The sequence below is a fragment of the Marmota flaviventris genome, chromosome 6 (genome assembly GCF_047511675.1).
Source record: "Marmota flaviventris isolate mMarFla1 chromosome 6, mMarFla1.hap1, whole genome shotgun sequence".
Lineage (NCBI taxonomy): Eukaryota > Metazoa > Chordata > Mammalia > Rodentia > Sciuridae > Marmota > Marmota flaviventris.
Window position 1 is genome coordinate 156,866,313 of NC_092503.1, and position 16,197 is coordinate 156,882,509.

A 16,197-nucleotide genomic window follows, 5' to 3' on the forward strand; every position below is an offset into this window, starting at 1 on the left:
TGCAGTCAGTCTTGGGGTTCACATCTACTGCAGGAAACCTGTGAGGGCAGACAATGAAGCTACTCTTAGAATTGTTCTTGAGATGCAGACCAGAGAGGTTCCCAGGGTACAAAATATAAGGAGGTCCACACTCCCTTGCAAAAGCCCAAAAGGACAGGTCCCTGTTGGGATTTCATGGTTAGTGTCTGGCCAGGCCTTGCAGATGCTCAAGTGGGGCACAAAGGATGGCTGGGCTTTCTATCCCTCGGGTCACTCTTCCATGGGATGTCAAGTAGCAGGCCCCCAGGGCTGCCAGTTTCTCCTCCAAGGCCTGCTCAGCACCCTCCACTAGAGAAGGTACTTCTGTGGTCTTGCTGAGAGATGCTGCAAATCCTTGGCTCTTCCTCCCCAGAACCAAAGCCCCCGGGTGTGTGTGGGGACAGACTAGCAGGCACAGTGAGAGTCAGACCTCAGTGTATTTCATACGATCTGCGTCATCAAGTCCAGTGTGAAGCCAGGAAAGGGCCGCAGACTGGATTCCCAGGTCTGTGCAGAGGACGAGTGAGCAGGGGTGGGCAGGTCACCCTGCCTCCGCGGTTGGTCTGTTAGGTGAGAGGCAGCCGTAGCCAGGCTCTGCCGGCAGGATTCTTGGTTAGGGAGAGTCAGGCGCTGGACTCGTTCTTTTCATATGTCTTTCGTGTGTGCGCCCCTGGCACCACTGCAGACTTCTGCTCTGCAAGGGCAGAAGCTGATTCCGCTCCGTTAGGGTTACCTCCAGCCCTAAGACAGTGGCAGTGATCCTGCCCCCTCCTGGCCTCACAGCCTCCTCCCCCTGCAGGTCTTCTAAATGTTGAGGGTCTGGGATGTTAGTCTGGTAGAATGCTCGTCTAGCATGTGGAGGCCCTAGGTTCCATCCCAGCACTGAAAATTTAAAGAAACAAAAACAGAAAAGAATCGAGGCCTGTCCACCAGTATTTCCCTCCTGATGAGATCCACATCTGGGGTTCTGCCTCGGTGACAAGGAGGACTTTGCCCATTGTGGGCCCCCTGGACACCTATGTTGTCATAGGTCTCCACTGATTTTAAAAACTAGATGTTTGAGAATCCAAACCTGTAGAGCCCTGGAAATTAGAGTGTAAGTGTTCCTCGCACAGAGCATCAGGGCTGTGAGCTGGCACAGGTGTTCCAGGGACTGTAGGAAGTGTCACCCACTCAGCCACCTCCCGGCCCCTGCACTCTGTCCTGTGGGAGCCTCCTGGGAACTCCCACACGTGGACGCAGAGCAGGGACAGTAAGCACTGGGCAGAGGTGCTTCTCCCAGCTTCCCAGCAAGAGGACCTCAGGACGGATGGTCAGACGAGCACTGTAACCGTGGCAGAGTCCCTAGCTATCTTGTGTTGCCATTTATCATCTGTTGTTTTTATTTACACGTCAAATAAACATGCACTGTGTGGGGGTGTTGCTTGAATTTTGCAGAAGCTTGGCAGCGAGGCCGTCTCCCAGGACGCCTCCGGCAGCCCGGCCTTGAGCAGCGTAGAGCGGTTGGACGGAGGAGGGGCAGGTAAGCAAGGCCACCGCCATCACTCCTAGGAAAGTCCCTTACCTCTGCTTCCCCTGTGACTGACAGAAGAAGAGGGTGGGAAGCAGTGGCTGCCTGTGCTGGGTGCTCCCAGCTCCCCCTGAAGCACAGGTGCCTTGCTTATCAGCGCCAGCTGTCTGCAGGTGACAGGCCACCTGCCACTGAGCTGGGTGACACTTCCTACAGCCTGGTGCCTGACACTCGCCTCTTCTCGTTTCTCAGGGCAGAAATTCCAAACACTGTGTTCACTGAGAATTCCTATTGTGGGCATTTTCATGAAAGGGACTGGGAGCATGGGGACAGCACATGTTTTTAAATACACGCCGCATGTGGCATGGGAAGGCGGTGTCCACTTGAGAGGAGGTGGTGGTCCAGTGGCTTGCCATACACACAGCCTGTGCCCTTTGTTCCTCTGACCCATTAGGTCAGTGGAGGGCAAGATTCTGGAGACGGAGCCTGGCGAGGGGTTGTGAATTGCATGCTGGAATTCTGGTGGGGCCACTGGGTGTCCTTGCTGTTGTGTCCTCACACCGCGAGAGCGGGTCTGTCAGTCACCCTCAGCTGGCTTGGCTTGGCCAGTTGTTAAGTGATGGCAGCGGTGTGAATGGAGGCCAAGGTAGGGGTGGCGCTCTGGACCTGCTGTGGCGTCAGCGTGGCCCTCTCCACTCCAGCCCTGCGGGCACAGCCTGGCTGTTTTCTGGAAGATAGGCGCCTACAGTTGGCGCCAGGTCTGAGAGACCTGGAGGCCTCAGATGCATTGAGCTCCGTGCTGCCCTTGGCTGCTGTGGAGCTGTGCACTGGGTCCCCCTTGCCACCTCTGCGACGGGCGGCTCTGGTCAGGAAAGCCCCTTGAGCCCACTGCTTTCCTATGGAGAATATTAGTCTTTCACCAGTGAGTTTTGTTCTGAAATCTCTGATGAGAAATGGCAGTGATTGATTGCCACTGACTTCTGCCTCCAGGATGTAGGTATTTCAGCTTTGATCTGTAACACAGGCTTTTTCTGCTGCTTCATTTTAGTGCCTAAACTGCCCCCAGGTCTCCCAGAAAACCGCTTTGGTCTGGGAACACCAGAAAGGAGCACCAAAGCAGAGCCCAAAGTGGAGGTGGGCTCCAGGTCTCGGAGTTCGTCCAGCAACCCCACCAGCCCCAAGCCCCTCCTGCAGTCCCCCAAGCCCTCCCTGGCAGCACGGCCCAGCATCCCGCAGAAACCAAGAACCGCCTCCCGGCCCGGTAAGGACAGGGTTTGGCTGGGGTCACGCCATGGCCCGACAGCTCTCCAGGCTGTCTGCATTGACAAGAATGTCTGCGTCGGGTCTCTTACAATTCTGTGAGAATTCACACATACGAAGTTGAAAGGGTGGTATTGTGAACGCCGTCTCGACTCACCTCTTAATGTCTCTCACAGTTAGGCAAACGGGGTACATCCATGGTCAGGTCTATGGCTGGTCATCACGGAGCAGGTAACGCTGGGCCAGGCTCTGTTCCACCTACCTTGTGTGGACCCACCCCCAATATCCACATCCCACCCCCTTTCACAGATGAGACAGTGAGTTTGCCAAGCCACACGGGGCGAGCAATAGCCAGATGTGGTGACCCCACCTCCCGTAGCAGCAGACAGCCTTCTGGCCCCCTTGTGGGCACATGCACTGTGACACCAGAGGCGCAGCTCATCCTGGTCATCCATTCTTCAATGTGTGGGTGACTCGTGTGGATCGGGAGAAGCAGGGTCCCACGTGTCTAAACTGTCCCACTCGGGGGTCTTTCTCACCTTGTCCCCCCGGCAGCCCTGGTGGACATTCTGCAGTCTTCACAGTCCTTTGGTCCCTGGAAAAACCCATTGAACAGTCTGCACAAAGCCACAAAGAAAGGGTACACCAGGCTCCCTCAAGGAACTGACCCCTGCCGCAAATCACTTAGGACGAACAAATTGTACTCAGACTTTTTCACAAAGACGTCTTTATGAGTGGGGAACGCAATTTTTAATACGGAAAATATCCTTATAAAGGGAATGGGGAAAATGGAGGCAAAGCAAACAGTTTAAAATTTTTTTTAACAAAAAGCAAGATCTTTCAGGGTGTGGTGGTGCACACACGTAATCCCAGTGACTCAGGGGGCTGGGGGCCGAAGATTTTATGTTGCTTCCAGCCTCAGCAGCTTCATGAGGTCCGAAGCAACTTAGCGAGTGTCTCAAAGCAAAAATAAAAACAGGCTGGAGACGTGGCTCAGTGGTTAAGTGCCTCTGAGTCCAATCCCCAGAGACAAAAAGAAAAAAGGAAAGGAAAGCAAAACCTCAAAAAGGAGGTCTGATTCTGACATTTTTACCAGCTGCTGGGCCTCTAGTGATAAAGAGGAATCTGCCCTGGTTCAGAGCATTTTGGCTCCCCATTTGCAAATGCTGAATATCAGATCAGCCGGATTCCTAATATTCTGTTGCAGGAACTTTTGATTTTCAGCTTATGCTGGACATGTTCATTGCTTCCCTAGTACTAGTATGCCAAGAGTCGTGTTAACAAGCTGACGCTTTTATAGAGCTTGGGAAGCCAGTGGGCACTTCCCCTGCCCCGTGTCACTCCTTTCCCCACGGTTCTGAGGGGGCGTCAGGGTCTCCGTGTCCATGGTGAAATTAGGGGACTTGGGTTAGAGGTGGAGGCCAAGGAGAAGCGGCTGTGGGTCGTCCTGCACTTGAGTGCACTGCTCTCCCAGCCACAAAAGGAGCCTGGTCAGTCAGTCCCGAAAGCAGCGCTGGCTGGGGATTGAGATGAGGATTCTAGTCCCAGCTCTCTGGCCATCTTTTTAGCTTAGCATTTACTCTCCATTTGTCCAGTGATCAAAACCCTTCACAGTTGTCAAAATCCATGATTCCAGATTATCCCTAGGGACCCCAGTATGTGCTTGTAGGTGCTTGCACATGTGTGTGCATCTGTGTTGTGGCTGCTGCACTGTGAAATGTGTAAAGTCACATCTTAAAACAGACAGCTTTGTGTTTAAGGCAGAAGGACGTGTGGCTCATAGTCCACCTTCAGATTTCAGCTATTGAAGTGTCAAACCTGCGGGGAAAACCACATCTGTGAAGATTCCCGCCTTTTCCAGTGTTCGTTATTGTTTCTTTATTACTTGTGCATGTTCACTGAGCAGAAACACAAAAGTAGTTTTTGGCCAGAAAAATTCTAGGATGCTTTTCTGTTCTTATGAGTCATCTGTATTGAAAGGTTTACCTGGTGAGGTGTGTGTGTGTGTGTGTGTGTGTGTTCCGGGTGTGGAATGGCTTGATTCCTGTGTTCGTGTCTCCACAGAGGATGCCCCAGACTCTCCATCTGGTCCCAGTTCCCCTAAAGTCGCCCTTCTTCCTCCTGCCTTGAAGAAAGTGCCCATGGACAAGGACAGAGACAGCCAGAACAGCCCCCAGCCCAGCCCCCGCGTGTTTTCCCAGGAAGGTGAGAACTTTCTCTCTCTGGGTTTCTCTGTCCAAGGAGGGCAGTTCAAGGAATTAATCCTGGACTCAGCCGGTGTCTTGGGGCTCAGGTCAGCATTAGGTCTTTGGAAGCAGAGCAGCTCCTTCGTTCAGGAACTCAAGCTTCCCAGAGGCCACAGGTCCTGCAGGTGTCCCCTGAGATGCTCCTCCATGGTTCCCAGCAGGTACGATTCTGGAACCTGATCGTGCTACCTGTAGATTTCTAGTCCCTGTTATTCCAAGGAGAGCGGCCTCTAGCTGTCGTGTGCAGCCGCTGCTCTGCAGTGCCCCCCCCTGGCCTGGGAGATGCTAGCCACCGTGTCTCCTTGCTCCCCAGATCCCACCGGGTCAGTTGTCAGGGGATGGTGTGGTTGGGGTCTCCATGGCACCTGCACCACACCTCTCCCACCTCCCCCAACCTCCAAACGCACAGATGGCTTTGTTCTGTCCATGGAAGGCGTCATTTAAATGCTGTCCCTCGGCCCCACCACCACCTACAGACACATCCTGAGCCACCTGCAGGTTCTCCATGTGGCTGGAGCGGCTCTTTATTTCACACGTGTTCCGTGCCCGCTCTGGCTCTGTACCTGCCTCAGCCTGTCTCGGGTTGAGGTTGACAGAAGGTGTTGCTAAGTCCTGACTTAGGGTCTTTGGTCCCCTTACAAAAATGACCCCCTTTCTCCACTTCATTCTGCATATTTATTTGGTGGGCAGAAGTCTCTCTCACCTATTGGCTGTCAATAAAAGAAGAAAGGGTTTTGACTGAAGCTGTTAAGCACCACTTTTGTGAAATAGAGAAACTAAAGCCACGCGAGTGGCCATTCCCCTAGTCTCCACGAGGAGCCAACAGTCCCATTACAGCCGAAGCCCGGGGGAGACTCGCTACAAGGAGGAACCGTGCCGAGCTGGTGCAGGTGCCTGGGCAGCAGGTGTCCCCAGCAGCGCATTCTTGCCACACAGCCCCCAACTCCTGTCCTCATCGTCCCTCTTTCTGTAACTGCTGACTGCGTATCTGTTTTTAAGGAAGCTCTGACAAAACCTGAGAGTTTTATTGGGGAGAAACTGGGGGTGGGGAAGGCACAGGTACCATAACTGGGAATGTTCATCCTGTTAAAAGCCATTGAGACACTGAAGGATTCAACCCCTACCTGCCCCCACAAAAGTCAGAAGGTTGAGTAAAAACTCGCTGTTAACAGTTTTGGAGTATGGTATTTTTAAAAAATATTTTAGTTGTAGTTGAACACAACACCTTTATTTTATTTATTTTTATGTGGTGTTGAGAATCGAACCCAGAGCCTCGCATGTGCTAAGCAAGCGCTCTACTGCTGAGCCACAATCCCAGCCCGAGTATGGTGTTTTCTACCAAACATTTTGACTGCCTGTGGATCATCAAAACAAAGCCTGGAGCACCCACCAGCCTTGGGTGGGAACAAGCTCGGAGCCGTCTAGTAGCAGGGGCACGTGGATGGCTTGGCAGGCTGCCAGGAGGGACGCAGGCTGCGGAGCCTGTGGTTCTGGTGACGTCCGGGGGCCCCTCCTCTCCTCTCGCAGTCGGTGGCGTGGCTCATGCCCTCTTCCCAGTGGCTTGTTGGGCTGCTCTCCACGTGGGATCCAGACTAAACCAATATGCGAGGTCGGGTGGGATTCCACTCCAGCTGTGCTAGCTCTCTGCCCAGGTGGGGGGCACACCTGAGCTGCTGCCCTCGGCACTGCCTGTGCCCGCTCCCGTTTCCTGCTCCTCGTTCACACTGGTATTTCCTTTCTTTGTCCCCTGCCTCCCTGTGGACTAGCCTGCCCAGCCAACTTCTAAACAGGTAACTTCTGTGACTCTTCCGGATCATTCCACAGTGAGCATGATTTTCATCGGTCCATCGTGTAATCACACTGGTCGTGCTGGGGCTTTTCTGTAGGACTCTCGGGCAGACGCAGAGCTCACCTCATTTGTTCGCCATTTCCATCGCGTTGGCTTTGAATTCCGCAGTCGGTGGGGTCTCTGCCAGAACCAACTGTGAGCTCCCTGAGTCCTAAGTCGGGTGGGTGATTTCACTTCTCATTGTGGGGTCGACATTGGTGTACTTGCTACTGAAGGGTAAAGGAACCCTTTTCCTGAGGAGTAGTGCATTCAGGTCATGACAGTAGAGGGAAAGGACCTCAAAACTGCACTGGGCCCTGAAGAAGAGGACGTGAGTGCAGCTGGACATGGGCCACAGCAGCACCTGGCCAGAGCCTGGGCCCAGCACATGGCCAGAGCCTTCGGCTGCACCACCCACCCCGGGGTTAACTGGCACTAAAAAGCACACGCTTCACTCGGGTGGCTCAGCTTGGGACGGGTCGGGGCTCTCAGCCTTTCCTTATTCTAATGGCAGCAGGATGGTCCTTGTATTTGGGACGATAAAGTACTGACCCGGCAGTCCAAAGCTAGAGAACCTTATGAGAGGGTCAAGTTACCCCGGGGACTTGGCCATTCCAATTTTTGTGAGCGAACAGGTTTATTTTTATATTTGGGGGCTCTTCCTTTTTACCTTTCTGTTAAGTTCCGAGTGGGCGTGGGCAGGGACTCTGAGAGGACTAGTCTTCCCCTTGGAGGATGCTGGCCCAAGCCCTTGACTATTAAAGGAACGATCAATAGGAAGCCCTGGGTGCAGACCCCGGTCACATGGACATTTTATGATTCACCATGAAAGAAAAACACCTGGTAGTCCAACACTCAGGAGCAGTTGATCTCTTTTCCAGCACTTGCTCCTAAGACCTGTGTCTTCCATTTGGCCCCGTAGCAAAGTGCGTCCCGTCTGTTCAGGTGAGAACAGGCCCCGAGACAAAAGGGAGGCCATTCTCAGTTCGGCCTTAGCCCCACCCTCCAGCGGGAAGGTTCTAGACCCTGGGAGGAGTCGTCCATTATGGCTGAACTGCTGCTCGTCTCCCTGGTTAACAACTTTTATAAACACGACTCGAAGTATTGTGTAGAGGAAACGTTGACATCATACGAGAAGAACACAGAGACATTCTGAACAGGGAGGAACAGGGAGATGCCGCCAAGGACCTGTGCCCTGGAGTGAGGCGTGGTCTTCCTGTCCACTGGGTCAGGGTTGACAGGCTGTGTCCGTGCTTCGGGGGCAGGTGTGTGGCCAGCAGCTAGTGCAGCTCCGTGCCCTTTGCCCCCTCCTGGCAGAGGTTTCAGAACATAAGGCAGTGGCAGTGACCTTACGACAGGATGAGTGTGTTTGCAGAAAGGTAAATCGAGCTCCTACCCGAGCCCTCCATCACACAGTCGACTTCCTGTGGCACCTGCGCTTCACAGCCCCGCGAGTCCCGATGCCTGCAGTGGGCACTGTCGCTTGGAGAACTCTGCTTGATGCGGATTTAAGAGCAGATGGTGGCTCGTGCCTCGTCAGCACCACAGGGTTGGGAGCCTGCTTCTCAGCAGGTGCTCTCCCGGCTGGGGTTCTGACGCACGCCGGTAAGGACCCCACCACAGCGCCAGCAAGACAGCAGGTCCCGCAAGCACAGGGCATCCTGTCTGGGCCAGGTCGCAGTGGCCTCACCCTCTTGTGTTGTTTTCGTGGTGTTCGCTCGCAGAGCGAGGGCTCCATGCTGGCGGCCTTGGCCTGGCCCTGTGCTGTCAGAGGACTTCCCGAGTGGACTGGCCTGCAGACACAGTTAGAAGAACTCTCCTTTTCACAGTGAATCCCTGCTGTTGCCAAGAAGGTCTCTGCTAACTTCAGTCACAGAAGCTACACGAATCACACCTAAGGCATTTATCTCCTGAAGAGCACTGGTTACTTTTGAGCATGTATCGTCAAAGTCTCTGTCTCTGTGTTGCCCCTTACGGTAAGGACACATGAGGTCACGGAGATGTCTCCAGATCCTGAAGGTTACCTTGGAGCTTTTTTATCTGCTGACTCTAACACTTACTAAGACGCACCTTTGGTGTGGTGGTCCTCCTTCAAGGACCACTCATTCCACCCAGAGGGACCACCCCACTAAATCCTCCAGGCCTCGAGTGAAGGCGAAAACAGGGCCACCCAGGAAGGCCCAGTCCCAGGAGGGCAGGGGGTTCTGCTGCTGCCTCAGGCTTTCCCTGACCTCACTGGCTTCGGGTCCCCCGTGATGGGCTGCATCAAATTCTGATGGAGTCAAATCGGACCATCTTGTGTTAGTTCTTCTGCCCTAATTTCTTGAAAAAACACCAAAAAGTAATTCTTGCAGGAGCTTCAGCTGAAGTCATTCTGTGTCTGATACGTTGATTTTGTTGTGTTGGTGCATAGCCTTGACTGTCTTCACATAGCCGTCTGCTTTCTGAATAGATCCTGGCCCAAAACTAGCATTTATCAGAGCAATGAATGAAACCTTGGTGTTTAATTTCCTTTAAGTCTTTTAAGAACATCTTTGTTTACACTAAAACAGCTTTCTTAATTTCCTAAATCATGCTTTTGTGAAACAATTATTCTCAAAGCATGCTGCGTATTTTTATCATGACTGCTGAGTTTTAATTACGTGGCTATTTTACTATTGGTTTGACAGATAAAATGCTTTATCTCTTTTACTGGAAATATTTGTAACTGCATCTTTTGAATTCCATATCATTTTCTCTCTGCCATCTAATTATAAGCTATGATATCTTCATTATCACATGTTCTATTTTCTTGAAGAAAACGGTTGCTTTTGTTTGGCTTTGTGTGTGTGGTTTTGGTTTTGGTTTTGGTTTCCAGTGGTGCTGGAACCCAGGGCCTCGTGCCTGTTGGGTGGGCTCTGCCACGTGCTGCACTGGGCCTGGCTTTATGTGTTACCATGGAGCCTTCTGGCTCGGCAGCCGGTTGCAGGACTCCTTCTGACTACCACTTGCTTCTTCTGTGATCCAACCTTAGCTCTGTCCTGGAGTCCATAAGCCAGTTCTCTCTTCTACATTTTATCCCCAGGTCCAGGTTTCATGTCCCCTGTAGGAATTCTTCAAGAGAGATTTAGCAGTTGGTTGGCATTTTTGGCTGTTGCTAGAGAGAATAAAAAATCAGTGCCAACTACTGAGAATTATTTTAAGGTCATCAGAATGTTTTCCTTCTGGAAAATATGGATATTAGTGGAGCTTACAGTGGAGAAAGATTTTCATAGGAATCTCTGGTCCTCAGTTTATGTGCATATTTCAGGAGGTTTAAAATCAGCATGTGTATATTTGCATATATACATATGCAAAGTCGGATCATCTTCAAAAATGGCAGACTTCATCTTTGAGCCTCTCCACACAGTTATTGCCCCATAAACAGGATGTGAATATGCACGCAGGTGTTCTCGTTGAATAAATTATCTGTTCATTTACTTGAGTGTCCTTTATCAACTAATAGTGCGTGGAATAGTAATTAACACAGATACAAACACATGTACAGAAACACTCTGGCATTAACCACACAAGTGCTTGCATTGAAGAAGTGTTCCAAAGCAATCTGATTTTTTTTAACCTCTAAAATCAAGCTGCCTAGGAGGAGGTCTGTCTGAATTAGTAAAGTGTAAATTCTATAAATGTTTTTAAAATAAATTCTGAAGTTTTAAGTTTCAAGCAGACATTATTCTACTTAGACCTGCCTTTAATGGAAGCCTGACCAAACTGACTTCCATAGAATTGTAATTAGCCTCTTAATTATATGCAGTCACATAGATGCTCCCTAGGGGCTGGAAAACACACTCGACAGGAACATATCTCCTACACAAGGAGATATGTTCCTGCATGACTCAGGCTGGAGGCGGGAGCCCAGTGCATTAGCTGTGTGACTAGGTCTTTGGCCTCCTCATTTCAGTTTTTCTGTCTGAGTGGTGCCCACCTACAATGCTAAGGACATGCCAGCCTGGTCTTGGGCTCACTATCACATGCATTCACAGTTGATTGAATTTAATCAAAGAAGAATGAGGATTTTTTTCTCACTCTGATGCTGGAACCCAGAACCTGGCGTATGCAAGGCAGTGCCTTCCCCCGAGCTGCCCACCCGCCCCTGAGTGAATTTTCACCATGTCACCCCACAGTAAATGCTTGAGCAGCCTCTTTGAAATAATGTGCTGTTTTTTCCTCTTGGTAACTGTGTTAGAGAAAGTGCAGTTCTGTCCTTGTGACTGGCACTGGCTCTGCATCACTCACAAGTGTGAACTGGGCGACGTTTACCTTTCCTCCTACTCCACCTGCTGTTCCGCTGTCCCCGCCCTGCAGGACAGGGTCAGTGACCTGAACTCTGTGGGCCACTCCTGTGCTGCACCTCTCTGAATCCCAGCCTGTTGCCATAGTGACCTGGCCCAGGGGCCTAGTTCAGTTTCTAATCTATGAAATAAGCATCGTTGGTTACATGACTTTCCCTGCTCCCGAGTCGTCTCACATACATGAATTGGACCTCAGATTTCTGGGGAGCCAAAATATTGATGAAAAGTTTGATTATTGTTTTAATAGAAGGATTAGAGAAAAAGTTTGCTCTGAAGCAGATCACCATATTTATTTCTTCCCTTGAGGCTGTGGTGTTGGAAGTTGGTTGAGTCGTTTGACGTAGGGCGATGACTATGTCAAATGGTTTATTGGTTTAAAATACAGTGAAACCGATTTCTAGCAAGTTTCACAAGTGGTGCTCTGCTTTGAAGTTGAAGGGCTTGCCAAGCTTCTCAGGCTGTGGGGTGCACGACTTCCCTGCTCCCCAGTCTTGGCATCACTGGGGCTGAGAACCTGCAGGATCCGAACGAGAGTCAGATTGGTTTTGTGACAAAGCACAAAATATCTGCAGACCATATAGTAATCTTCTTTTTGTGAGTGTAGCTTAACAACAACTTTCAAAAGACCAATCACACAAGGACATTTAATTTTTTTCTCCCAGCACAAACTTAAAATGAAGAACAATGATAATATTTGTTCATTGTATTCTTCCCCATCTGAGGTTTTTGTCAAAAGCTGTGGGGCAAAAAGGAATCAAAATTATTTTTTATTTTAACTAAGATTTGAAAAGATTTTTTTCTTTCCAGAATTTTGGATGATTTCAATTTTTTTTTCTTTCTTTTAATTTCAGTTTAATATCATTAAATGAAAATTTGAATTTTCATTCCAATTATTATCCAGAGACCAGAACCTGGCCCTGTCGATCCTGTTGGCAAGTGCGATAATATGTTTGTATTTTGACCCTTAGGTTTAGTGAGTTTTCACTTCCTGAAACTCAGTTCAATGAGTTAAATATTTAAATAGAGAGCTCCTGGCAAGAGGAATTTTTTAGCAAAAACAAAGTGATCAGAAGCATCATGAGTTCTGTGGCTCTTCCTGATAGAAGTGCTGTGTTCCTGTCTGGAGTATTTAATCTTCTGAGTAATGAGGTGACTGTGCTCTTCCTTATACTTGCTTCACAAAGGGTGTAGGTTTGGTAGGTCAGCTCCACGGTGTCTGCACAGGGGACATGGTGACTAGCATCTGTCAACCCCTGAGAGCCATGGGGAGCACAGCAGCAGAGTCTTTCCTGGGCTACAGTTGACAAGAAGCCATGATCAGTTGGAAAGCACATGGACTTGCGAGTAGCAGGCTGGGCCCCGATCCTGGTCCTGAGGTCTACAGAAACCTGCCTTACAGGGTCACCGAGCAGCAGCAGCGAGCAGAGAGCTCCCGGCACAGCAGGAACTCAGTGCCGCTGACGGCGCTCCCATGGCTGACTGTGAAGCCCCAGCCCGGCATTACCTGTGATTGGAATAGTGCACAAAGGCCATGACGCTCTCACCTGGAGCGCTGGCTGATCGGCAGTGTTGGATGCGTTTTCACAGAATTATGTCAGAATAAAAAGAGTTCATTTCCTAGAGAGTGAAGCTGAGGTTTTCTGAGACCCATAAAGGTCTGAAAGAGATTCCTGAGGCCTTTCCTGATATCCTGTCCTTGAGCCGGGTCAGCCAACCCTAAACCACCTGCAGAAAGTGCCCAGTAGACACCTGTCCAGCCTGTACCCTCTCTGCCGCTGCCGCTGTGACTGAGGTGCCACCTGGTGCCGAGCCTCAGTGGGTTGTGGCTTCCCCTTCTCCTTCACCTTGGTGTGGTCACCTTGGGTTCTCCACCACATCTGTGAGAGGGCCACCCTGTCACAGGCATGGTCTTGCATGCCTCTGTGGCGTGAGTGTTTCTGGGTCTGTTCCTCTGTTTGGAATCCACCCGGAGTCTCTAAGCATAAGAGCAACTTTGCTGTAAGGAAGTTGGCCCCAGCCCACTGCCCTGCAGGCACACCCAAGGCCCCTGCCGTCACCCCACTGCGGCCAGCCCCTACTGCTGCAGGTACTAACTGTTCCGCTTCCTTGCCTTTCAATTCCAGTTTCAAGGAGAAGCTGGGGCCAGCAGGCCCAGGAGTATCAGGAGCAGAAGCAGCAGCGGCCCTCCAGTAAAGACGGCCCCCAGGGCAGCAAGTCAAGTGACTCGGGAGAGGAGGCCGAGAAAGAGTTTATTTTTGTGTGAAGGTCCCCGGGCAGAGTGTCACTGTGCAGGTGCGTGTGGCCCTCAGAGAGGAGGGCGCCTCCTCTACTCTTGGTGCTCTCTTCTTTCTTCTTCCTCCTTTCGGAGCATAACAACAGATCCATTCCTGGTCTCAAAGCACACTTCTGGTCTTCCCGCCCTTCGCACTGGATTCTAAACCTCGCTTCACAAGCTTTCAGCAAAGGCCAGCAGTTATTCCGTGGGCCCTCCTTGAACTTCTCTGAGGCAGCTACAAATTGCCCTGCAAGATGAGTCTTTGGAGGTCAAAGGCGTAGCTGGACACACACGCACAGGTGCTCCACCAGGAGACCGAGGGCACTGCCGACCGTGCCTGTCAGGTCTGCACATGCCTGGATAGAGCGGTTTATTCTTGATGTAAGCATTGCACATTGTAATTATATTAACAGAGCACACTAATAAATAATTTGTATAAATTATATTTATTAGATCTTGGTATGGTTTTTACATTCTCCCATGGGGAACTTCTTCCTTCCTGAAGTGGAATTGTACATTTAAAGGTTAGTTGGTGGCCTTCGGGTGCCATCAACAAGCACAGCTGAGAACGGAGTGAGCTTGGTCCGTGTGGATTCTTCCATGTGCCCAGATCAATGTACATATTTGATTGGAATGAAGTTTTATGAATATTCATGTTTTGGAAGGCCTTTAATTTCTGCTGCATTTTAGGTTTTAATGTGTGGTTTTAAGAGAGAATACTTTGACACCTGTAAAAAGAAATCAGAATACTACTCTTTTATAAGACATTTCACAAATATTCACTTGCATTACAGGCTGAAAGTATTTTATTCATATGTATATTTATACCAATAAAATGATTTTACAAGCGGAATTGTTACCTTCTGTGGTTACTTTTTTAGTTAGGATTAGCTGGTGCTGGGGAACTTGAAACTTTGTTTCTAAAAATCTAGAGTATTCACAGTGCTCAGATAATCCACCAGCCTGGGGACCATTGCCTTCAAAGTGGACATAACTTGCTAGTTCTGCCCCTCTGCTCTCACTGTGGGGAAAAAAGAATGTACCAAAAGGGTGTAGAATTGAGTGGAGTCCTGGTTCCACTGACTCAGGTCCGGGGTCATGTGAGCCATGCTGTTGGAGTGGAATGTGAGTTGAAGAGGCGCAGAGTGGTCGTCCACTGGAAGGAACTCTTAGAATGTGGGGCTGAGATCCGATTCCTCACCCCCTCCCCACCATGCTGGGGAGCCTGGCGTGTGAGCAGGGGCCCCGTGACGTGGACGCAGGACCACCTCCTCCAACGGTAGCTCTGCTGTCATCACTGCCGATGGGACCCACACCTCCACTGGCAGCCAGAGTGGGAGAAGCATGAGGCAAAGACAAGTGGGTGCTGGGCGGGTGGCAGGCCTGGGAGGGTGACCCACCCCCCAGCTGAGTGATAGCCCATGGAAGGTGCAGTCATTCTGTTTGGGATGCAAAAGCCTTAAAGGAAGTAACATTGGTGCTAGGCCTTGAAGCAATGCCTTTGTAAGTGCCAGACCACGTTGGGCCCTTGGTTGTAACCCTAAGATGCAGGTGTGGCCCATGTTACCTCCTATGATTTAGGTGTGGCCCATGTTACCTCCTGTGATGCAGGTGTGGCCCATGTTACCACCCATAATGCAGGTGTGGCCCACATCACCCCCTGTGATGCAGGTGTGGCCTATGTTACCTCCCATAATGCAGGTGTGGCCCAAGTCACCCCCCCCTGTGATGCAGGTGTGGCCCATGTCAGGTCAGGGAGCCATGGAGATGCAGGAGTGCTGTGGCTCAGAGCATTACCTGGGAAACCCTGGCAGAGAGCACCTGCTGTGAGCAAGTCCTCTGGGCTCTGCAGAGGAGCTGTTCTTGAGGAGGGGCAGGGAGGCCCGTGACCAGCCTCTGCTGCTCCAGTGAGGGTCAGAACCGACTCTGCAGTGGAGCAGAGTAAGGCAAGATTCTCAGGCGAGAAAGCTCGGATGGACAGCCCAGGAAGGAGAGGCAGGCCCAGAGCCACCACCGAGCAAGAGCCATGACTTGTTCCCTCTGGTGATCAGCAGGGGCTGTCCTGAGAGCCTTGAGGAGCACTTCAGTGGGGGCATGGTTGATGGACAGCCTGCTGGCCTTTGTGCCTCTGCAGTGGTCCTGAGGCCAGCCCCACTCTCCGCTGCCAGGTTGTCCCTGCCCACGCGGGTCTCCTCCAAAGCAGCCTTGCTCAACACCCTGGGCTGCACCACGGTCCTCACTCCTCCGACTCCTCTCACGGGTCAGCCTGGGGCTCTGACGGCGCTCCCTGCACTCCTTCCATCTCTCAGGAACGGTCCCTAGGAGGGTGCCTGCAGTCTCTGGCTGTCCTGGCCCACTCTTCCATATCTTGTCACCCTGATCAATCCAACAAGGATGCAGGGGAGGGTGGCTTTATGGTGTGTCTGCTGAGCTGGAGACTGGTGGCCCCTTCCTCAAAGCATGGGGCTTGCTGTTGGCTCTGTGAGTACCTCAGCTAGGACCCATAATGTGTCTCTAGAAGGTTCCCCAGGACAGAGAGTGACCAAGTGACTTCTCAAGCTTCCTTAGGACCTGACAAGCCAGATGCCACTGGATTACTGTTATGCCTGTAAAGTGCCAGTGGGGGTGAAGGGTGATGTGGCCTCTGGGAGCCCAGTGAAGGTGGAAGGCCACAGCCACGAGGAGCCGTGGGTGCCCGGAGCCCACCAGACGGACCAGGTCATCAGGAGCCACTG

The 16,197-nt window shown here is 51.3% G+C and overlaps 1 protein-coding gene across 2 annotated transcripts in view; it reads left to right on the plus strand.

Moving 5' to 3' along the window:
• Nucleotides 1–14,315, plus strand: part of Carmil1 (capping protein regulator and myosin 1 linker 1) — a 236,655-nt gene extending 222,340 nt beyond the window's left edge. For both annotated transcript variants that reach the window (XM_027948328.3, XM_071613725.1), the window contains 4 exons: nt 1,456–1,540; nt 2,577–2,789; nt 4,853–4,993; nt 13,311–14,315. In XM_027948328.3, the coding sequence (XP_027804129.2) occupies nt 1,456–1,540; nt 2,577–2,789; nt 4,853–4,993; nt 13,311–13,450 (579 nt within the window). In that variant the 3' untranslated portion in view covers nt 13,451–14,315. The remainder of the gene's footprint in view (nt 1–1,455; nt 1,541–2,576; nt 2,790–4,852; nt 4,994–13,310) is intronic.
• Nucleotides 14,316–16,197: the final 1,882 nt, after the last annotated feature.